The 23,993-nt window shown below is 42.1% G+C and overlaps 1 protein-coding gene across 1 annotated transcript in view; it reads left to right on the top strand.

The window, feature by feature from the left end:
• The window catches only part of LOC130082723 (nuclear factor 7, brain-like), a 117,105-nt gene extending 94,795 nt beyond the window's left edge, over window positions 1-22,310 (top strand). The window contains exons 3-7 of the mRNA XM_056247577.1: window positions 859-954; window positions 1,190-1,420; window positions 1,497-1,519; window positions 1,601-1,719; window positions 21,802-22,310. Of these exons, the coding sequence (XP_056103552.1) occupies window positions 859-954; window positions 1,190-1,420; window positions 1,497-1,519; window positions 1,601-1,719; window positions 21,802-22,289 (957 nt within the window). The 3' untranslated portion in view covers window positions 22,290-22,310. The remainder of the gene's footprint in view (window positions 1-858; window positions 955-1,189; window positions 1,421-1,496; window positions 1,520-1,600; window positions 1,720-21,801) is intronic.
• The last annotated feature ends 1,683 nt before the right edge of the window (window positions 22,311-23,993 follow it).

Raw genomic sequence — 23,993 nt, 5'->3', positions numbered from 1 at the left:
CTCCTCATCTGCACACTAACCCCCCAAAACACACCCCCAAACCTTTCTTGTCGGTCATTGGCTGGAACAGTTTGTTATGTTTCGTGGAGCGGGTCGCTGCAGTTTGTTTTTGTTGCTGTTTGTGGAGCCTGGGCTGTCTACAGAGATCGCGTTTCTTTACAGTGTGTTCAGGGGACAGGCAGCCAGCGGATAGTGAGGAGATGTTTGCTGTATGTGACAAAAAATGTTTTGGCCTAAAAAACGCGTGACATCGCTTAGAGCACCTTTAAGTGCTACAATAACAAACAGACTACAACCCTTAAGACGGCAGATATTCAAAATAGGAACGCGTCTAATTAAAATAAAGATATTTAGTGAAGATAAAAATTACAAAGAAGCAAAGAATCGAAAATAGCCCTACTTACTTGACAAATGGTAAACAGAACAACAGCAATTCATGCTGTTGAAAAAGTCATATTTGAGTAATGATTTGATATTTCAGTGTTGGTTTGATTGAACATGACTACAGTAATCAGGACTGGTTGTGTTTAGTCCAGCTTAACCACATTCTAAATACATTTCCTATATTTGAGGAGTTTAGTAACTACGGGGGCAAATACATTTTCACGCAGGCCTTGTTGGTATTGGATAACGTTTTGTTTTAATAAATAGCATTGTCTTTTACAAACTGTACTTTGTGTTTACTCAGGTTGTCTTTGTTTTATGGTAGGTTTTTCATTTCTGAATGAATTTACATGTGCACACAAATAAAATAAATCAGGATGAGGGCAAATACTTTTTCAATCATTGATCATATCACTGTATTGTCTTCTCTTCTTCTCTTCACTGTAATCTGGTGTTTTATGTTTTTTGTTCAAGGAGGACCTCAATACAGCACTGAAGTCCTTACAAGAGGAACTGAAACGCAATGAAAACATTAAAGAAGAGTTTGAGAAAACAGTTCAACACATCAAGGTGAGGAACCAGAATCAGGAGTTATCTTCATTACAGCTGTAGGATCACTGTATACAGTTATGATCTGATATATTTAATATAATGGATTCCAGTTGCTTTTTTCTATAAATGACGAGCATCAATCTGCTTCTGGATCCGTTATATGTCGGGTATCGAGTTTATCTCTGATATGAATGATGTGAAGTGTTGATGTGTGTCGATTGAGATGATTGAAGTGAATGTGATGTGATTTCAGGCTCAAGCTGAGCACACAGAGCGTCAGATTAAACAGCAGTTTGAGAAGCTTCATCAGTTTCTCAGAGATGAAGAAGAAGCTACAGTCACTGCACTGAGGGAGGAAGAGGAGCAGAAGAAGCAGAGGATGAAGGAGAAGCTGGAGGAGATGAACACACACATCTCAGCTCTTTCACACACACTCAAAGACATGGAGGAGATGATGAAAGCCAGTGACGTCTGCTTTCTGAAGGTCTGATTTCAGATCATTGCTTGATCATTGGTTGATTGATTGAGTTCTTGATGATAATGGTGTGTTTGTTCTGCAGGAGTTTCCAGTCTCAATGGAAAGGTGAGTGATCTGCTCCTGTCTCTGGTCTCTCTGGTTCTGATCCAAAGCCACTGCTGTTCTGACTCCTGAATGTTCTTCCAGAGTCCAGAGCTCACGGCCGGATCCACAGATGGCTTCTGGAGCTTTGATTCATGTGCCACGATACTTGGGCAACCTGCCGTTCAGAGTCTGGAAGAAGATGCAGGACATCGTCCAAAACAGTGAGTCTGACTGCAGGAGATCTGAGCTGGAGATAAAGGCTCTTCATGACACAAACTGATAGATAGATAGATAGATAGATAGATAGATAGATAGATAGATAGATAGATAGATAGATAGATAGATAGATAGATAGATAGATAGATAGATAGATAGATAGATTTGGCTCATTTAAAGATTCTATCAATGACAGCCTATGGGATTTTCATCCTCATTTTTAGGAAAACTGTATGAAGTGAAATTTAAGGGTTATAATGATCTATGACTTTAAATGATATCGCGAGAACAGCGCCCCGCGATCAGTGTTAGGGTAGTTACTCAAAAAAAGTAATTAGTTACTAGTTACTTCTGTAAATTGTAATGAGATTACTTTACTAGTTACTGGGTTTGAAAAGTAACTTCACTACTTATTACTTTACTTTCCAGTTTCTTAATTTACTGTGTAGATACATGGACAAATATCATACCCCTATCATCACTTAGCCTGTCTACAAAGTGTTTATTGTATAAATGTATACAAAATGGCATGCAAAACCATATGAAAGAATAATAATTTATTACATTTATATAGCGCTTTTCTAGGCACTCAAAGCGCTACACATGGAAGGGGGAATCTCCTCAACCACCACCAATGTGCAGCATCCACTGCACATTGGTGGTGGTTGCGACGGCAGCCATAGTGCGCCAGAACGCCCACCACACACCGGCTTACTGGTGGAGAGGAGACAGAGTGATGAAGCCAATCAGTGTATATATATATATATATGGGGATGATTAGGAGGCCATAATGGACAGAGGACACTGGGCAAATTTGGCCAGGATGCCGGGGTTACACCCCTACTCTTTCGAAAGACATCCTGGGATTTTTAATGACCACAGAGAGTCAGGACCTCGGTTTAACGTCTCATCCGAAGGACAGTGCTCTTTGACAGTATAGTGTCCCCATCACTATACTGGGGTTTTAGGACCCACACAGACCACAGGGATAACACCCCCTGCTGGCCTCACTAACACCTCTTCCAGCAGCAACCTGGTTTTCTCAGAAGGTCTCCCATCCAGGTACTAACCAGGCTCAGCCCTGCTTAGCTTCAGTGGGCAACCAGTCTTGGGCTACAGGGTGATATGGCTGCTGGCTATATACCTGTCTGGACAAAGAAATATGCCTCACTGTAAAATCCACAAACAACAGGATAAAGGAAGCTATGGTGGGTTCATTTTAAAATGGGGTCAACACACAAGTTTTAAAACACAGGCTTTGGGAAACATGACAACAAAACTCTTCTCCTGAGAACAAAACCACTCATGGCAACAAAAAAAAAAAGTGGTCAATGAAAAATATAAAAATAAAGGTCACTTTATCACATAAAATTAAATCTTAATTTAAAATGCACTTAAAGGTATTGTAGGTAGGAATTTTATTAAAAAAAACTTTTTTCCAAATTTGTTCAAACTTTTTGTATAAATCAATGCATAATTAAAATGTAAGTACTCTGAAAAAGAAAGTATAAAAATCGAGACCTCTCTGTAGACCTCTCACGACTGTTTTAAAGACAGCTCATTATTTCCATTCACTCCAACCCCTCCCTTCTGGGCAACTTCCAAAGCCACGCCCCAAAATCACATGAACTCGCGACTCCGACCGCTGAGCTGAAGACACATTATTGACCTGAGACGAGCGGAGAGGAAGGAGCGCAGTGCATGTAGTGACATCATGTCAGAATCACATGTAATAAAAAAATCTAACTTTATCATTATGAAGATAAACAAATAAGATGTATTTTAGTACTCACTATCAAGCTAGCATATTGATATCGGTAAAGTTTAAAATATATATTTATTGATTCGCTAACGAGCTAGTTATCTATAAGGCAAAGCTAAAAACAGGTTGCATGATACACGTTTTTCCATTGCCATCATTTACACTGTGATGAAGATGAATTTCGTGTAAGATTCATAACATATATGGTGTTCTGCATGTAAGAGTTTCCATGATGAAAGCATTGTTGACTCTGATGAGGACTACACAGAGACAAGTACCGCATCGTCAGCTCGAGGACAGATCCGGGGTCGAGAGCGAAGCAGAGGAGGTCGTGACTTTTCAGCCCCTTGAGGTCTCTCAGTTCTCGCCATCGCTGAAAAGCCACGGCGATATTGACACGCGTTTTATTTCGTTGTTTATCCAAAGACTTTTTGTTCATTACCTTTTCTAGTAACGTTACTGTCTTCCTTTTTTTGGCTGGTTTGCCTTCGCGAACTGCATATGTGAATTTTGATTGGTCTTTCTCTGCCATTGTTTTGCTATTCCTAGGTTCCGTGCCTCTTGAATTCCTCAAATCAAACGAGTACGCGCAAGTGGGCGGGTCCTGTGTGGCAAAAGGGTGGTTGCCATGGTTGCGAGAGTGTGACTGTCGCCTAAGCCAATCCTTTGTTTCGTCCCGGATGGAAATAATGAGCTGTGTTTAGTGCAGATTAAACGGTCTAGAGTCACTCGATTTTTATACTCTTTTTATCAGAGTACTTACATTTTAATTATGCATTGATATATACAGAAAGTTTAAACAAATTTGGAAAAAAGTTTTTTATAAAATTCCTACCTACAATACCTTTAAGCCCATAAAAAGGAAACATAAAATGCAATAAATCCAATTAAATAAACAAAATATCCCAAACCATTATTTTTCCCTTAGCTCGCTCTCCTCTGCCTCCTGGAGATGTGGCTTCCAGAGGCGGTAACATACCAAGTCACAAACTGTTGAACCTATTAATGAATTATTGTGTGTTGCAGTTATCACAATGCACAAAACAGAAAGTGCAACAGTGAAAACAGAAAGGGCAACAAAAAGATTATCTCATAAACTTTATCCTATTCAATTCCTTATTCTCTCTATTCTTCGAAATAGCGATTGTATCGTATAAGTAAAAGTCTTTCAAATCTTTTATCTGACAGCCTGTTTCTCTTTGGGGTCAGAACAATACTGCCCAGGCTGAAAAGCCTTTCGACCGGTGCACTTGATGGTATTGGAGTGTTGTAATGCTTTGCAATTTCCTTAATCCTGGGGAACCTGGAGAGAACATCCCAGTCAGATCCAGGAAATTTTAAGTACTCCATGACTTCAGTCTCTGCTGTGTAGGAAAACTCCTCTTCAAATTCAAAAAAGTCATTGTGACTGGAGGTGGCAGGGCTCTCAACTGCTCGACTCATCAGTGGCTCTTCAGGAATCCGGCCACGACACTCAGAGATTAGCATGGTTTTAACAGCATCTCTTCTCTTATCATCTTTGAGCCAGCGGACCTTGAATTTGGGCATTGTGGCAGCAGCCATCAGAGCATCCTTGCTATCCAAGACGGATGCAAATCTCTCTTTGATCGCCTGTGATATGAAATAGTAGGCTACATTAGACAAACATATACAGTTCAATTATCAGCTTTTACAGCCTCATAAATTTGGGCTACATCAGCTATATTAAACTGTAAGCCTATAGACTACACTGCAAGCTATTATTTAAGGCGGCACTGATAAAAATGATTTTGTGGTGAAGTAAATAGTACAGAAAATAAATCATGTAGTTTACATGAAAAAGTTAGTTCAGGCAAGAATAAAAAAAAAACCTAAGTAAATTATTAATTCAATGTTATATTGTTTGAGTTAAATGTATTAAAAAAGGAAACTTCAACTAAATAGATTTTCAACCTTTTCCTAGCCAAGTTAAATTTTCTTAATTTCTTTTTTACTTTCATTTAACAGTTAAGTAGAGTTTACTTAATTCCATATGTCAAATTTACTTTAAAGATATCCGTGCAAAAACTTGCCAAAGAAAAATTAAGTAAATTTAACTTATTGTTTTTTTTTCCCGTGTAGGGCCAATTAATTTTAATATTCAATATGTGTTTACCAGTACAATAGCACCAGGCATGCCAGCTGTCATCTGGGAAAGGCCATCCTTCAACGCAAACAACTTTGACATGAGAATCTCCAAGGTTGGCAGGAGGGTGCCGTAGTAGCAATCATCTTCTCCTTGTAGTATATCTAATGCGGCAGCAAGAGGTCTTGACACGGCACAATATTCCTTCAGGAACTGATACTCTCGCTCAGTGATGCCCTTTACACTCAGTCTAGAGAAAATGGTGTTTAAATCTTTGATTGGGATTTCTGTGATGAGAGACAAGGCGTCATGAGTCGAGTTCCAGCGTGTAGCGGTGGGTATGATGAGCTTTCTTTTTAGCACATCCTCAACCTGGTCTGAAGCCACAGTAGAGCGACTAGTTTTTGTCCAGAGAGCTGCACACTTGGCGAGAGCACTTCTGTAAACTGCTTTACAGTCATTGTTACTGGTCAGCCATTTCTCCAGGTCCTTTTTTGAGATTAGGTTTAGTGTATGTGATGCACAGCGCAGATGAGGTGGCAGTGAAAATGTCTCATCTGATTCTGTGGAGAGTGCTTCAGCAACATCAGTAAGAGTGACCTCCTCCTCCTCCTCATCAGATGGCTCGTCAGAGTCAGACCCATCATCAGGATGGGATTCAAACATTCTAAAGGCTTTTACAAAATTGCTGCCATAATTGGTGACACATGCTGTTACTTTATGTGAAAGTCCAAAAGCTGAACGAACCTGTTCTATTTCACTAGCTATGACATCGTAAGTGTGTCTTCCTCTCACCCTCTTGCAGGCAAGAGCAGCCTTCTCGCGGTTTATCCAATGCACCGTCATTCCTAAGTAACTTTTGTTATTGGCTGACCAAATGTCCGCGGTGGTGGACACATGATCCAGGGACTCGAAAGCTCTTTTGAGCTTCGATTCCATGTCGGAATAACACTTATCCAGGTAATGGGAAAATGTTTTCCTGTCGGACGTTGGCTTGCGAGTCGCGGGTATTTTATCAAGTATTTTTCTAAACCTGGGCGATTCAATGGTCGACAGGGGAAGCATGTCTTCTACAATAAATCCTGCAACAAGCCTGTTCATTTCATTTTGGGTTACCTGCTGCGCTCCAAGACTTGAGAAAAGCTTAGCCTGTTTAGGTGGGGTCGGCTGATCAGTGACTTCAAATGACCGGCGAGCAGGATCTTTCGCCACAAGTTTGGTATTGCCATGCTGGGCTGACAAATGCTTCGACAGGTTGCTTATTGAGTTGGCTGCAGTTGAAAGACACTTTTCACCTGGGCATAGAGTGCATTTCACACGAATATTTTTATCCTTTTGAGCAATAAATTTAAAGTAATGTGCATATCGCCACTGGCCGAAACCCCTATCTCCGTCTCCGTCTCCATTTCCCTCTCTCCTTCGCACCAGCAGCTACGTCACTCAAACGGTGCCCAGGCAAGCACACACACAGCACGCACGCACGCGCCACTTAAACAGACAGAACTTTACACATAGGCAAACACGGCTTGGGTAACGCAGGAAAGCGCGTTCCTATAGTCTAGTAAAGTAGTGTAGTTACCGATATTTTTACTGTAATGCGTTACTTTACTTCGTTACCCAAAAAAGTAATATCGTTACTGTAATTCGTTACTTTGTAATTCGTTACCCCCAACACTGCCTGCGATTTAGATCGCGAGAGAAGAGAAAACAGTCTAAGTTGAGATCAGAGAGAGAGAGAGATATGAGACGCACTCTTTAATCGGCTGCGGCCAAGATTGTTCAATAAACAAGTGTTGTAATCACCGGAGCTCCTTGTCAGTGTTCTCCCTACTGTGGTGATAACAGAACGAAGCCAAGAATCCACGGAACGGCGCTGGGTAAGAACTAAAGGCAGAGGATAACTCACGCGCGTTACACTGGTGGCAGCGCTGGTTGGCTTGTTTACTGTTGAAACAGTTGTTTTTTCCTGTATTGAACGGCGTAAATATCGCCGCTTTAACCTGCAGAACCGTTTAATACGGTTTCATTTTTTCACGTGCTCTTTTTGCAAGTTCGGATTACGTGCATTTTTTTCCCCCTCTCGCTTAAAATGGCGGACGACAAGAATGACGCAGCTCCAATGCAGAGAGACAGACACACAGCAGATGAAGCAAGTTCACATCTGCCATTTAAAATTGATCTCCCTGCTCCTTTTTCTGGAGATGGTAAAGAGCCTTTTAGTGCATGGATTCAGAGATTTGAGGTAGCACTAAATGTCTCAGCTGTACCACTGGATAAGGCCAAACTTCTCCCAGTTAAGCTTACTGGTCCAGCATTTGCATACTGGCAGTCTCTCTCCCCTGTGGTGAAATCCAAAAGCTAGTTTGAGCACTGTTTTTGGACGTACAACTTTTTTGGCCACATTTCAGACTTTTTTGAATGCTCATCCCCGTAAACCACAAGAACCTCTTGAAGTCTATGCTGCTGAGCTCACAAATCTAGTGACTGAAGCATTTCCTCATTACGATACAGCAGCACGGAATTGTGACATTTTTCACAGATTTGTGACCGGCTTAGATCCATCACTTCAACTGAAAATCCATAAGCACGGGGCTGCAACTTTAGACAACGCCTTGAAAGTGGCCACTCAGTGTGAATGTGCTCAGTTGGCCATTAGTGTTGCTAACCCTTCAGCTGTTATGGCTGTGACAGTAAATTCACAACCATCGGCCAACACAGTGACTGCAACTCACATCACTGAACTAGCATCAGCCAATGCTGAACTCCGAACTGATCTGCATGAGTTACGTCAGTCTCACCTGTGACGAACTGATAAACGCATGGACCAGCTCTCGCGGCGGATTTCCAGCCTTCAGGACGATGTGACGTCTTCCACACACTCCCCACATCAGACCTGCGCAGCCATGGACTACGACATCACAGCACGCCATTGCCAGCCTGATTGGGACGATCATCATTACCACAGGGATGATCATCACTACCGCCAGGACTGCTGCTGTTCTTCACAACGTACACAGCGAGGTCGACAATTACACCCTCAGGATGAATGCTGTCCTCCACGACACTAGCATGGCCGTTCACGGGTAACGGGGAATCAGGGTTCGATTTCCGGAGAGGGAGCCTGAGAAACGGCTACCACATCCAAGGAAAGCAGCAGGCGCGCAAATTACCCATTTCCGACACAGAGAGGTAGTGACGAAAAATAGGAATACAGGTCTCTTTTTTGATGTCTGTTTTAAACATGCTGTTGTTCAGCCTCTTTTGAAAAAGAGTAATCTCGATGCAGCATATTTTAACAACTATAGGCCTATTTCAAAATTGCCTTTTAATTCTAAAAAAAAGGTTGTGGCAATGCAGTTAAATTATGTGTTGCAGGCTCATAGTATCTGTGAAAAAATTCCAGTCTGGCTTTCGAAAAAAACATTCAATTGAAACTGCCCTCCTTAGGGTTTCAAATGACATTTTGATGGCTGCTGATGCAGGAGAATGTTCTGTGCTGGTCTTGTTGGATCTCAGTGCAGCGTTTGATACTGTTGATCACTGCACATTTTGATTGATAAACTGAACTCTCTAGTGGGCATTTCTGGATCTGCTCTGGATTGGTTTACTTCCTATCTTTCTGACAGGAGTTTTCCGGTGTCCACAGGATCTTTCATGTCAGATTCTGCTGCTCTGTCCTGTGGTGTGCCGCAAGGTTCTGTGCTTGGCCCCCTGCTGTTCAGTCTGTATATGTGTCCCCTTGGAATGATTATAAGTAGTTTTAAAACAGTATCTTATCACTGTTATGCAGATGACATCCAGTTACTTATTTAATTTAGTCCAGATAGACTAGACAAACTATCCCTTTTGCTGAACTGTTTAGTCTCCATTAATTCACGAGTTCACACTTACATACAATTAAAGGGAATAAAGTATGATGGGTATTTGGCGTGCTGTCCGGGGGGAGGGCTCCGAGCTCGGAATTCGGCCCGAACCCAGATTTCGGCCCGAATTCCCCCGTATGTAAAGTGGTTTAGGACTAGAAGAGTGGAGAAGGGGTGGTGAAGGGACGCTGCTAAACTGTCAGAGAAATGAGGTGAGACTGCTGAGTCTATATATACGCGTTTTAATCATGATTGCCGAGTGCTCTCCACCCGTGTTAATTATCTGAACGTGCTTCTCCCGAACTTTGTTAATAAAACATCATTAAATGGATGGCTGAGAACTTTCTGCAACTAAGTACGGATAAAAAAGAGGTGATGATTTTTGCCCCAGACAACATTACTCCTAAGATAAGACAGGCCCTTGGGGGGCTATCATCCTCTGACCGCAGTGACATAAGAAATCATTGTTGACAGATCAATGTGTTTTAACAGTCATGTTAAGTCTGTGGTCCGCACCTGTTTTTTTCCATCTCAGGAACATTGCAAAGATTAGATCTATGGTTTTCAGAGGTGTCAAGTAACGAAGTACAAATACTTCGTTACCTTACTTAAGTAGAAATTTTGGGTATCTGTACTTTACTTGAGTAATTATTTTTCAGCCGACTTTTTACTTCTACTCCTTACATGTTCACGCAATTATCTGTACTTTCTACTCCTTAAATTTTAAAAATAGCCTCGTTACTCCTATTTCATTTCTGCTTGTTTTCATTTCGGCTTGTCATTGTTCAAAAAATGACCAATTACACAAACGTTTTATAGATCTGAGTCCCGCCTCCTGAACATCGCTAAACTGATTGGCTTTGTGTTTTCTTTCTAACTTGTGAGAGGCTGTTACATTTGGTTGTGCGAAGCGGCAAAACTCATCCGAAGGAATCAGGAAACCTAGATGCGGTAAGTGAGGGAGAAATCAACAGTTTTCTGCTCAAGAAATTGCGTCAAATATTGATTTGGGGACAGCAGTTTTTACAATACAGTACTGTAAGACAATCGCGGGATAAGTGGCAAACATAATCGAGTGTGTGTGTGTGTGTGTGTGTGTGTGAGAGAGAGAGAGAGAGAGCGAGAGTGTGTGTGTGTGTGTATGTGTATGAGCGTGTGTGTGAGAGAGAGTGTGTGTGTGTGTGTGTGTGTGTGTGTGAGAGAGAGAGAGAGAGAGAGAGAGAGAGAGTGTGTGTGTGTGTGTGTGTGACCCTACATTATAGGATCAAAATATCCCCTTAAAGATGGCAATATCCAAAATCCTTGTCGGGATTTTTTTTTTTTTTTTAACAGCTTATAAATCAGACTAAGGGATGTTTTTTTTTAAAATGCAGAGAGTTATCTGTGATAGGGTTAGTGTAGGGGGTGTAGAATACAGTGTATAGTGTATATATAGTGTAGGGGGAATAGTTTGTACAGTATAAAAATCATTATGTCTACGGAAAGTCCCCATAAAACATGAAAAAATAGCATTGCTTGGTCTGTTGAAATGAGAGGCCTGTTTGATCAAGTTGAAACCTTGTCATCCCAGTCTCATCAGCTGGACTGAAAGAAGTTTCAGTGCACTTAGGACCCTGAAAACATGTCTCAATGCAATGGTCACAAGTGACACTTGACAGTATTGCTGTGTGTCGAGTCCAACAGGACAAACTTGACAGTATTGATGCAAAACGTATATGTCAACAGTTAATTTCTGTTAAAGGGATAGTTCACTTATTTAAAAATGAAAATTCGGTCATCATTTACTCACTCTCAAGTTGTTTCAAACCAGATTCTTTCTTCTGCTGAACACAAAAGAATATATTTTGAAGAATGACGATAACCAAACAGTTGATGGTAGCTATTGACTTCCATAGTATTTTTTTTTCCTACAATGGAAGTCAATGGCTACAGTCAGCTGTTTGGTTATCGACATTCTTCAAAATATCTTCTTTTGTGTTCAGCAGAAGAAAGAAACTGGTTTGATTTAAATGATTTTCGTTTTTGGGTGAACTATATCCTTTTAATGAAAGATGCAGACGTGTTTGGCTTCTTCAAAAAGCAAGGAACAAGACAGTATTGCACTATTGCATTGCACTATGAAAGGAGTAAGGTTAAGTCTCTGTTAAACTGCCTCCTTGTCTTTATTAGTTACCTGTAACATTACAGAATTAATGAATTAACGTATTGTTAAGGTCAATATAGACTAAAAACCTTAATACATTATCCTATTAATTTCCTGATTCCTCCGCTTCTGTGAATGTCCCCAGTCCCCACCAATCTCAAAATCAAACCTACGCCTGTAAAGAGAAGTTTAAACATATTCCATTCCGAGATAACATGCCTCTGAAGTTTGACTTTTTGCACCATTACAATACTTATAGGCAACTAGTCATCATATCTTCCGCTCCATGAAACACATGTTAATGCTCAGTACTACACACATATGGTTCTTTAATGTATTTGCATTTTACTAAAATGGAAATTGGACTGAAATTCATTTTCTATGGGCATACAGTATATGCGGCTGAAACAGGTAGTGCATTCCAATTTTTTCAACATTAACATTTTAATATAACGTTATAGTGATGGCCTTTAGAAAAATGTTTTTTGAGGAGGTAGGGTAGTGCACTATAGGCCCCTGTGGCGCGGCCTAAGCTTTTGTCCTTAGTGGCATTTTTTTCCTTGCATTACTTTTACTTTTATACTTTAAGTAGTTTTGAAACCAGTTACTTTTACACTTTTACTTGAGTAAAAAGCTTGAGTTGATACTTCAACTTCTACAGAAGTATTTTTAAACCCTAGTATCTATACTTCTACTTGAGTAACGAATGTGAATACTTTTGACACCTCTGATGGTTTCATAAAAAGAGATGGAGATGCTTGTTCATGCTTTTATTTCTTCACGGTTGGACTATTGCAATGTGCTGTACACTTGTTTGAATAAATCCTCTGTAGATCGACTGCAAGTTGTTCAAAATGCAGCTGCTAGGCTTTTGACTTGGACAAGCAGGAGGTCACACATTACTCCTGTGCTGAAGGCCCTTCATTGGTTTCCTGTTGGTTTTAGAGTACATTTTAAAATTTTGGTTATTACTTTCAGAGCCTTGCATGGTCAAGCACCCTCTTACGTCCAGGATCTATTACATATGCATACTCCATGTCGGTCTCTGAGGTCTTTAGGCCAACATCTTTTAACTGTTCCCAGAACACGCCTTAGGACAAGAGGTGACCATGCTTTTTGTGTTGTGGCTCCTAAGCTCTGGAACTCGCTCCCATTAGCTCTGAGAACTATGAGTTCTGTGGAATCTTTTAAAAAACATTTAAAGACTCATCTTTTTGGACAAGCTTTTAACTAACAATATGATTTGTTTGTTATTGAATTTTTATGGAAATTGATATTAGTACAGTTGTGGAGTTGTACTAGGTTTGTACTTGTACAGTTGTTGTTTTATTTTACTGTGTATTTGTATTACTGTGCAGCATTTTGTGACCGTTCCTTGTCTGTGAAAGGTGCTATACAAATAAACTTTACTTTTTCTTTACACAATCTGATCAATAGACACCATTATGGTAACTCTAGCTCTGGCCGCTCGCCTACACGAGACCACCGGCCTGATTTCGAATATGAACACAGAACCCGTTATGCTCGTTCACCCTTACCAAGCCCACAGTACAGAACCAGTTACCACAGACACAGCTCTCCATCGCCACCCAAAAACAGGACTCCATGCTTTGGTCGATACTGGGTCAGGTCTGTCCCTCATTACCGATGACTGTCGTAGATCAATTCCAGTTTTGTCTACCCAATGTATCAGTAAGTCATTTGTTTTAGCGTCATCTGTAACTGAACAGCTATTGGACATAATTGGCTCTGTGATAGCTCCCATACATATTGGAGATGTAAAATTTTCTCATGTTTTCCATGTGGTACGCACAGCTACTCATCCTGTTCTAATAGGATGGGATTTCTTAATTGAACACACCGTCACTGTCGACATACCACATGCACGTTTACAACTGTATAACACGTCAGTGCCTCTTTCACCACCCCAGTCACTGACTCCAGTACAAAGTTCAGCTGTCAGTGTTGCTCAGGTGACTGACAAGATAATGGTGTAGCGAATCCTTTCACAGACAAAAATGTGGGTATACTGGAACCTCAGCCCCCTCCAGTCGTGACTTTAGGCGTTGCTCGAACACTGACATCAGTTAAAAAGTGATTAAGCTCGAACACTGACATCCGTCCTTCGGATGAGACGTTAAACCGAGGCCCTGACTCTCTGTGGTCATTAAAAATCCCAGGATGTCTTTCGAAAGAGTAGGGGTGTAACCCCGGTGTCCTGGCCAAATTTGCCCAGTGGCCTCTGTCCATCGTGGCCTCCTAATCATCCCTATATATATATACAGTATATACACTGATTGACTTCATCACTCTGTCTCCTCTCCACCAGTAAGCTGGTGTGTGGTGAGCGTTCTGGCGCAATATGGCTGCCGTCGCATCATCCAAGTGGATGCTGCACATTGGTGGTGGTTGAGGAGATACCCCCCTTCCATGTGAAGCACTTTGAGTGCCTAGAAAAGCGCTATATAAATGTAATGAATTATTATTATTATTATAGTTAAAAAGGGGAGGGGCATTGTTAGAGTTGTTAACCTAACTAACGAAACGGTCTCTCTTGAGGCTGGATGCCCATTAGGTCAGATTTTCTCTATCACTGGCAATACACTTCATGAGTATGCATTAGTCTCAGCTGTGACTACTTCCACAGAAGCTGTCCATCCAGTGCCTGATGTGCATTTGGAGGATACACACTTAAACGCTGAGGAACAGGCACAGCTCAAAAGCCTGCTGACAGAGTTCGCTAACATTTTTAGCTCCCATTCTCATGATTATGGGAAAACCAACCTGATTACACATAGTATCAACACAGGTGACGCTGCTCCAATAAAACTGCACCCTTATAGAACGTCACCAGCTACTCAGGCTGTATTACAACAAGAGGTGTCGAGGCTTTTGGACCACAATATCATCGAGGACTCTCACAGTCCGTGGTCAGCTCCGGTTGTGCTTGTCCGGAAAAAGGATGGCACACACCGGTTCTGTGTAAATTACAGACGTCTCAATGACGTCATTATCAAAGATTCACACCCTCTTCCTCGGGTGGATGATACCCTCGATAGAGTTTCTGGGGCCAGAGTGTTGAGCAGAATTGATTTAACTGCTGGTTACTGTCAAATACCACTCAATCCAGAGGACAAAGAAAAAACGGCTTTCCCCACTGGTACAGGCCTATATCAATTCTGTATGATGCCAATGGGGATCTCAAATGTCCCGCCTACTTTCCAACGCTTAATGGAGCTTATGCTTCGGGGTCTGCACTGGAGTATTTGTTTGATCTACTTAGACGATATTATTGTCTACAGTGCTGATTTCCCATAACACCTTTAGCATCTGCGTGAAGTTTTTCAGCGATTTCGTACAGCTGGACTCAAACTTAAGCCATCCAAGTGCCATCTGGCATGTTCTTCTGTTACTTTTCTGGGCCACCGTGTTTCGAGTGCCGGTGTCGAGCCAGACCCATCTAACATAGACAAAGTCAAGACATGGCCAATTACAACATCAGCCACGCAGGTCAGGGCTTTTCTGGGTCTGTGCTCATTCTATCGTCAATTCATTAGAAACTTTGCACGCACAGCTGAACCCTTGTACCATCTCACACACAAAGGAGTGTCATTCTCTTGGTCAGCAGAAGCAAATGAAGCTTTCAGTGTACTGTAGCAGGAACTGACGTCACAACCAATCATGGCATTTCCAAATTTTTCAATTCCCTTCATCCTTTACACTGATGCTTCCCTTCATTCACTGGGCTCTGTTCTTTCACAACAAGTGGAAGGAAAATAGCATGTCATTGCATATGCCAGCCACGTGATGTCTGCTTCAGAAAGAAAATGGTCTACATTTGATCGGGAATTGTATGCCATTGTGTGGTCGGTCCTTCATTTCCGACACTACCTTGCTTGTCAACCGTTCACCATCATTACTGATCATAAACCTTTGGTTGGTCTGAAGAAATTTCCTTTAGATCATGACCCTACAGCTAGACGAGTATGTTGGGCTTTAGATTTGGACCTTTATGACTGGCATGTCATTCATTGTAATGGAGCTAAACACCTTAATGCAGATGCCATGTCTAGACGGCCAGAGACCGGTCCTCAGATACCGGACAGGTGTCTTCAGAGCGACGCATCTGTATCGGCAGCAACTCAGACTACATCAATAGCTTTGAACCAATAGGCAAAACCGATGTCAGCACACTCCCAAACACTGCCCATGGACAAAAATGCCCTTTTGCCCATTATGGTTCCAAACCACACAACATCAAATCTTGTTCAATTCCAAAGTGATTGGAACGTCATGGGACAACAAAGGTCAGATCCAGATTTAGTTGTTGTGCTCTCTTGGATGGAAACAGGACGAAGACCACCCTTATGAAGGGCTATGTGACGCTTCATCATCATACCTCTTTTGGGGACAATGCCTTGCAAGTTGTCATTTCTACATCGCTGATTCCTGAGATCCTCATTCACGTCCATGGACACCCTTCAGTGGGTCATTATGGTTTGGCCAAAATATTGGACAGAGCCATGCAGTCCTTTTACTGGCCTTACATGTCGTCAGACATCGCCAAACATTGCTCCCAGTGTGCTGCTTGTCAGTCAAGGCGTTCTCCTGTGCCCCGACCACAGGCACCACTCATTCCTATCTCGCCTGACCGTCCATTTCAAATAGTGGCCGCAGACATAACAGAGTTGCCTATTTCTACCAAGGGTAACCATTATGTTCTAGTAATGATGGACCTGTACACTAAGTTTGTCAATCTCTACCCATGGAAGGATCAAACGGCTGTCTCAGTAGCAGGCTGCATCTTTGACCACTACATTCCGCAACATGGTGTCCCTGACGCCCTACACTCTGACCAGGGCAGACAGTTTGAATCCGACCTCATAAAGCACCTTTGTAACTTGTTATCAATCAAGAAGCTTGGTACGTCCCCTTATCACGCTCAATGTGACGGGGCTGTTGAGCGCTTTAACCATACTCTAAAAGATTAACTTTCCAAACATCTTTTTGCATCGGGCACAGAGTGGGATGAGCAACTCCCGCAGGTTGCATTGGCTTATAACACCACCAAGCACGCTAGTATGGGATTGACACCTTTCTTTTTGGCTCATGGCTGTGAAGCACGCATTTCCCTGGACATACTGCTCCAGGATAATAATGCTTTAAGTACAGTGACAGTGGGCACGCCAGCAGCAAATGCTAACAAGCTGCCGGAAGATTGACCTCTGCTTATCGTTCTGCAACTGCTCACCGAGACAGGGCACAAGATCAACAATGCCTGCATTACGATTGTCATTTAAAAAACACTCCTTATAACCGTGGTGACTTGATGTTAGTGGATGATCCTGCCCACCGCCACAACAAACTGTGTCCACGTTGGGTGGGTCCCTATGAGGTTTTGCAACCAATATGCCCCTCTGGCATTTCCACCCCTGTCAATTTTAAAGTACGTGATGTATCCAGACCTTGTGCAAAATCAAAAATCATTCACTAGAATCACATGAAACCTTTCATCACAGACTCAAAGAACACACATGCACTCACTCCCCCTTCCTCCACTGTTAAACCAAATACCCTGAATACATTATCAGGACTCCTCCTGCCACCGGGACTCCCTGCTGCACCCCAGGTTCCATTGGAGCCCACACCATTGCCCCAGTTGCAACCTCACATTCAACAACATGGCACCCCACAACCCTCCAGCTCTATGCAAAATGCACAGGACAGCCGTGTTACCCTGAACTGTTTCCTCTAACACGATACACACCTGAAGCTGTACCGGCAACAGGTGCTTATGAGTTTCCTGACACTCCAGTGTCCACTCGCGATGTGTTAATGACAGTAACACATCCAGCACCATCATTCTGAACACTGGGGCCCCCCAAGGATGTGTGCTGAGCCCCCTCCTCTTCACTCTGCTGACTCAAGACTGCACATCGTCACACAATTCCAACCTCCTTATTAAGTTTGCGGATGACACGACTGTGGTGGGTCTCATTAGCAACAAAGATGAGACAAACTACAGGAGCGAAGTGAGCCGCCTGGTCAGGTGGTGCAGTGACAACAATCTCTCCTTGAACGTGGACAAGACGAAGGAGATTGTAGTTGACTTCCGGAGAGTGCTCACTCAGCATGCTACTCTAACCATCAACGGTGCCACTGTGGAGAGAGTGAGCAGCACCAAGTTCCTGGGTGTGCAAATTACTGAGGACCTCTCCTGGACCGTAGACACAGCAGCACTGGCAAAGAAATCATAGCAGCGTCTCTACTTCCTCCGTAAACTGAGAAGAGCCAGAGCTGCGCCCTCCATCATGTACTCATTTTACAGAGGCACCATTGAGAGCATCTTGACGAGCTACATCACTGTGTGGTACGGGGCCTGTAACGCATCTTGTCGGAAGAGCCTACAGCGCATAGTGAGAGCAGCTGAGAAGATCGTTGGTGTCCCTCTTCCCTCCCTCCAGGACATTTACGGAACCCGTCTCACCCACAAATCCTCCTGCATTGCAGGAGATCCCACTCACCCATGATACAGCTTCTTCAGTCTGCTGCCATCGGGGAGGAGATTGCGGAGTCTCCAGGCCAGGACCAGCAGACTGAAGTACAGGTTTATTCATCAGACTATCAGGAAGCTGAATTCGCTCCCGAAATTGTCTTAAAGGCAGGGTAGGCAGTTTGATTCGAAAACACTTTTTCCCAAATTTGTTTAAACTGTCTTTATATACCAATACATATCTCAAATGTAAATAATCTGATTAGGAGAGTATAAAAAAATCGAGTGTCTGTAGTCCTCTCAGGGCTGCATTAAACACAGCTACTCTTTCCATTCGGAACGAATGCAATGATTGGCTGGGCGACTGCCACTCTCCCTCGCTACCATGGCTACCACCCCTGCTGCTACAGGAGCTGCCCACATGCGCGCACCCGGTTTACTCGCTCATTTCGAAAGAGGAGAGGCATGTACCGGCCGGAAGCTAGGAAGTCTCACAGTTATGGCAGAGAAAGAGCAGTCAAAATTCCCAGTACCACCTGTACCTGCATATACAGTCAGTGCAGGCAAAAAAGGCAAAAAAAGGTGATGTCATTCCACGTACTGCGCTCCTCTCCGCTCTGCGCTGGGAAATGCGTCCTCCAGCTGAGCGGTCGGCATCACGCATTCATGTGTTTTGGGGGCGTGACTTTGGAAAGAGCCCAGAAGGGAAGGGGTGGGAGTTTCTCGGTTGGATACTTTCAAAATCCAGCAGTTTTCTGCGTTTCTCAAACTTACCTACCCTTCCTTCAAGGACTGTGTTATAGAAATAAGGACATTTCTTGTTGGGTAAGGGAGTATTATGTAGGAAGTGAAATTTAAGGGTTAAAATGTTCTATGACTTTAAATAGGATAATATCGCGAGAACGGCGCCCCGTGATTTAGATTGCGGGAGAAGAGAAAGAGTCTAAATTGTGATCAGAGAGAGAGATATGAGACGCACTCTTTAATCAGCTGTGGCCAATTCATGATAATAATAATAATAATACATAAGTCTTATATAGCGCTTTCCAAAGAACTCAAAGACGCTTTACAAATGAAACAAACAAACAATGATGAGAGTGCTAATTATAGATTGTAGGTGAGCTGAAACAGGTGGGTTTTGAGCAGTTTTTTGTAGGTGGTCATTGAGTCCGAGTTTCTGATGTGCATGGGGAGTGACTTCCAAAGGGTGGGGGCAGCGATGGCGAATGCTCTGTCCCCCAAAGTTCGGTGCGTTGATTTGGTGATGGGTTTGAGAAGGCCCAAGTCGGCAGAGCGGAGGCTTTGGGAGGGGCGGTGATGCTGTAAGAGGTCTGTGAGATATGGAAGTGCCAAGTTATTGAGGGCTTTGTAAGTGATGAGCAGAACTTTGTAATGGATGCGCTGTTGTACAGGGAGTCAGTGAAGCTGTTGAAGGACAGGGGTGATGTGGTCTCTGGAGCGGGTGTGGGTGAGGAGGCGGGCAGCAGAGTTTTGAACGTATTGCAGTTTTTTTATATCAGAGGATGGGAGACCATATAGGAGACTATTGCAGTAGTCGAATGTTGAGATTGTTGATGTTGATATTGTTCAATAAACAAGTGTTGTAATCACCTGAGCTCCTTGTCAGTGTTCTCCCTACTGTGGTGATAACAGAACGAAGCCAAGAACCCATGGAACAGCGCTGGGTAAGAACTAAAGGCAGAGGATAACTCACGCGCGTTACACAACTGTAAGTCTGATCAGTTATAAAGATAAAGCCCAAGTCAGAACAGTCTGAAGGTCTGAGCCGAGTTTTTTAGGAGTTAAAGAACTTAGTCTCAGAATAATAACTAGAATGTACATTTTCTTAAGGAAATGAGTGGTGCTTGCTATGCAAAACTACACTGCCCCCTACACTGCTGGCATATTCTTAGCATGATGTTAACACAATTTGCATGTTGCTAGCCTGATGCTAACATGGTTAACATGTTGCTTGCATGTTTTAACCAGATGCTAACATGATTTCCATGATGCTAGCACAATTATCTATTAAATAACGTGTTAAGCATGATGCTAACACAATTATCATGTCGTTAAACAAGATGTTAACATAAGCATGTTGTTCACATGATACTAACATGGTTAACATGTTGTTTGCATGTTTTAACGAGATTCTAACATAATTACCATGATGCTAGCATGATGAAAATGTTGCTAGCATTATGGCCACTGCATTTTAGTTAGCATTTTTGACATGTTTAAAACTTAGCTAATCGCTATTCGCATGTAGCTATTCACAGCTACTGTAGCATGTGTAAAATGATGGAAGTCCTGTTTTCTAGCATTAGTCAAATGAGCCAATCACCAATCGTCTTGCTGAACAGTTGCTAGGCTACTCTGTTTGGTTGCTAGGGAGTGGCTTGGCACCTGCCAGTGGTGATACATTAAGGCTGCTTGGCAGTATAAATGATATAAACCAACCGCAACTCCTGACATTCAGATGTAAAGATATCCCTTTAGATTTGGGTTGCCAGGGTGCTCAACAGTGGTTGCTAGGGTGTGGCTAGGAAGTGTTGAGGTGATTTATGATTGGCTGTTTGCTCCCCCCAGTCAAACGAGACAACCCTTATGTTTCTATGACACTTCTACTCAAATACATCCCTTTGATCTCTTTCTATGGAAGTCTGTGGAACTTGTTGCTATGGTACTCTAAATGGTTGCTAGGGCGTGGGTTGATAGCTTCACGATGATCCCGAGAGACTGATTGGTCGTCTGAGTAAAATGAGCCCTTGTCTCTATGGCACTGTGATCCAGATTTATGTTCATTACAAAATCCCCATGCAATTTACCATGGTAGGAGAAACACATGCATTTCATGGGCTGTCCTTCGCCATAGTAAGTCTATAGGGCAACAGTTGCTTGGCTACTCTGTTTGGTTGCTATGGGCTATGGATTGCCCCCCCAGGGGTGCAACTTTTACCCCATTGTGAGGTATGTTCTTACAGAGCCTGCCAGCCTCTTCAAATGTGGTAAATTACACGTTCCTACAAAATCCTTGCTCAGAGCTACGACTTGTCAAAGTTGTCTCAATGTTAAGTCTAAGGGTTTTTCGCCCAGTTTTACATCGTACCCCCGATCGCTTATAAAAGTCACAGCATACCATTCCTCAATAATCCGCATGATTTGACGCTTCATTCATGGGTCTATGACAAACACTGCGGGAGGAGCAGTGCGCAGAAGTTTTGTCCTGAAGAATAGTAATTAGTATGCAAGAGAACAATAGTGATGCTTTGCCACTAATAATAATTTCTCAATCCAACATAATTAGTTAGTCAAACACAACAGACTGTCAGAATAAACTGTTTTAAACCGATACACAGACTATAAGAGGCAATGAAATGAAGATGATCAGCTGCTGAACATCAGACACACACTTACAGTTCTTCATCTACAGCAGAAATCTCAACAGATCTCATTGATTTATTATTATAACTTTCCTAAAGTATCAGTTTCTCTTGATGGACAAAAATGTCTGAATCCCATATTTAATGTTTGTAGTTGATGCCGTTAAACGCTGATGATAAAAACAAGTGTGAAACTAATAACAGCACCGACAGTGATCAGAGGAAAATGAGTTTGATCAACAGGACGAGTGTCATAATTCATAATAATCTGTGTTGGGTTCACTGTTGATCATTATATGAAGATCAGAATAAAAGCATGTGTTGATTATGTCTCATCAGCTCCTGTGATTCTGGACCCAAACACTGCGAATCCACGTCTCGTCCTGTCTGATGATCTGACCAGTGTGAGAAACAGCGGGAACAAACAAACTCTTCCTGATAATCCTGAGAGATTTGACTCTTTTCTGGGTGTTTTGGGTTCAGAGGGTTTTAACTCAGGAACACACTGCTGGGATGTGGAGGTTACAGAGAGTGAATGCTGGAGTCTTGGAGTAACTACAGCATCAAACCAGAGGAAGGGACGTGTTTTCTTCAACACTGATGTCTGGAGAGTGTGGTACGGATGGACTCCAGGTTCTGGTTTTCATGTTAAACAGAAGCTTGATCGTGTGAGAGTGAATCTGGATTATAATGGAGGAACAGTGTCGTTCTCTGATCCTGTAACTAAAACACATCTACACACATTCACAACCAACTTCACTCACACACTCTTTCCATTCTTCTGGTGTTATGACTCTCTGAGGATCTTACCGGTCAATACTCAGTAAAGTTACTCCTGTAGATCTGGATCTTCCTGCTTTCATCATGTTTCCAATATTTAATCCATATATCATGAGTAAGAGTGCTGTTGATCTGAGTATCAGTACGGGTGCTGTGATTGGGCCGTGATGATCACATGACTAATATTCCTTACGTATACTTCAAGTTCATTTTATGAAGTATACTTAAGTAACGTTCAAGTATACTTTATGTAGTGAGTATACTAATGTCAATGTACTAGTAATAAGCTTGTAAGTGTACTATTTCAACACTGCTTGGGTGTGAATTGGCCCAATTTAGTATATAAAAAGTATACGTTTAAGTGTAACTGCAGTAAACTTTAAGTGCACAACTAGTTCACAACTACGTTTCTCATTTGTACTGCATCTGTACTACAAGTGAACTTATAAGTATACTAGTAGTTTACTATTTTAATACTAGTAGTAAATAAAATGTGATTATGAAAGTACACTTTGAAGTGTACTCTCAGTAAACTACTTGTAAGAGCCATTTTGTCTTTGTTTAAGCTTTGTCATGTAGGTGTGTGTCCAGTAGGGGTCTCTCCTGGGTAACTGGTTCTGGAATATAGGAGGGAACCTTCTCTCAGGTACAGGTGTTGCTGCACACAGGTCTCTGACCGCTACCTGAAGTTATGCTGTGCAAATAGGAAATCTGTACTGGTTAAGGACTGGAACTGTGGATTTATTGACTGTTTGCTTGGATTCTTGCTCACTTGAAATGAAGACCAGTCACGGTAAAATAAATCTATGACTGAAAGCATATTAACTTGTGTGTGGACATTGCAGTGAATAATAACCCGGGCGTGCGCATCCATTATCAAGCACTGTCTAGGCTGCTTACACTACTATTTTAGTATACTAAGTAAGTTTTCTTTAAGTGAACATAACATCATACTTATAATTACTATTTATATATTATTATACTAACTCTAACCCCACCCTAACCCTAACCCAAACCCACATCACCACACACATGCACTACTTACATTTGTGTACAGATGTGTGGAATAATATCAGCATTACTGTATGAGTGTCATCATTATCTGGATCACTGATTGTGCAAGGCTTTGCCTCATTCTGGTTTAGAATAAATATATGCGCTTATGAAACAATTATAGTGGACCTAATTAATAATTATTAATAATTATGACGTAATGTACAGTTAAGTTCAAATGTAACTACGAGTAGACATCATTAGTTGTATTTTCATATGTGTTCTCGTCTACTGTATAGTAAATTACAAACCCAAAGTATATTTGTGTGTGTCAGTGTTTCCCACCTCTCCCACACTCCTTCCTGTCTCTGCTTCTCCTTCCTCACAGCACTGGCACTGCAAGACAATGAGTCTCTGGCTCTACTGGTTACAGCGTAACCAACACAGTATAGGATGTAGACACTGCAGATAAATGTTTTCTCACTGCCTGCTCTCAACATTGGAATACATTCTGTATACATTCATATTATTCTGCCCCTGTTAGGATGTGTGCAGAAGTGCTCGAGCCTGACTTGCTTGGCAGAAAGCTCACAGGTTCCTCCAAGAAAGACTCAGATGCCAGACTTCGTTTTAGTGTGATTTACTTGAAGGAAGCATATAAATCTTAAAAAGTATTGGGCCAAGGACAGACCCCTGAGGAACACCATGACATAACTGTCCGACGTTAGATTTGTTGTTTTCTAAAACAACAAACTGGG

The sequence above is a fragment of the Rhinichthys klamathensis genome, unplaced genomic scaffold, assembly GCF_029890125.1.
Source record: "Rhinichthys klamathensis goyatoka isolate OS25496 unplaced genomic scaffold, OSU_Roscu_1.1 h1tg000049l_1, whole genome shotgun sequence".
In the NCBI taxonomy this organism is placed as follows: Eukaryota; Metazoa; Chordata; class Actinopteri; order Cypriniformes; family Leuciscidae; genus Rhinichthys; species Rhinichthys klamathensis.
This window is presented reverse-complemented; position numbering and strand designations above follow the sequence as displayed.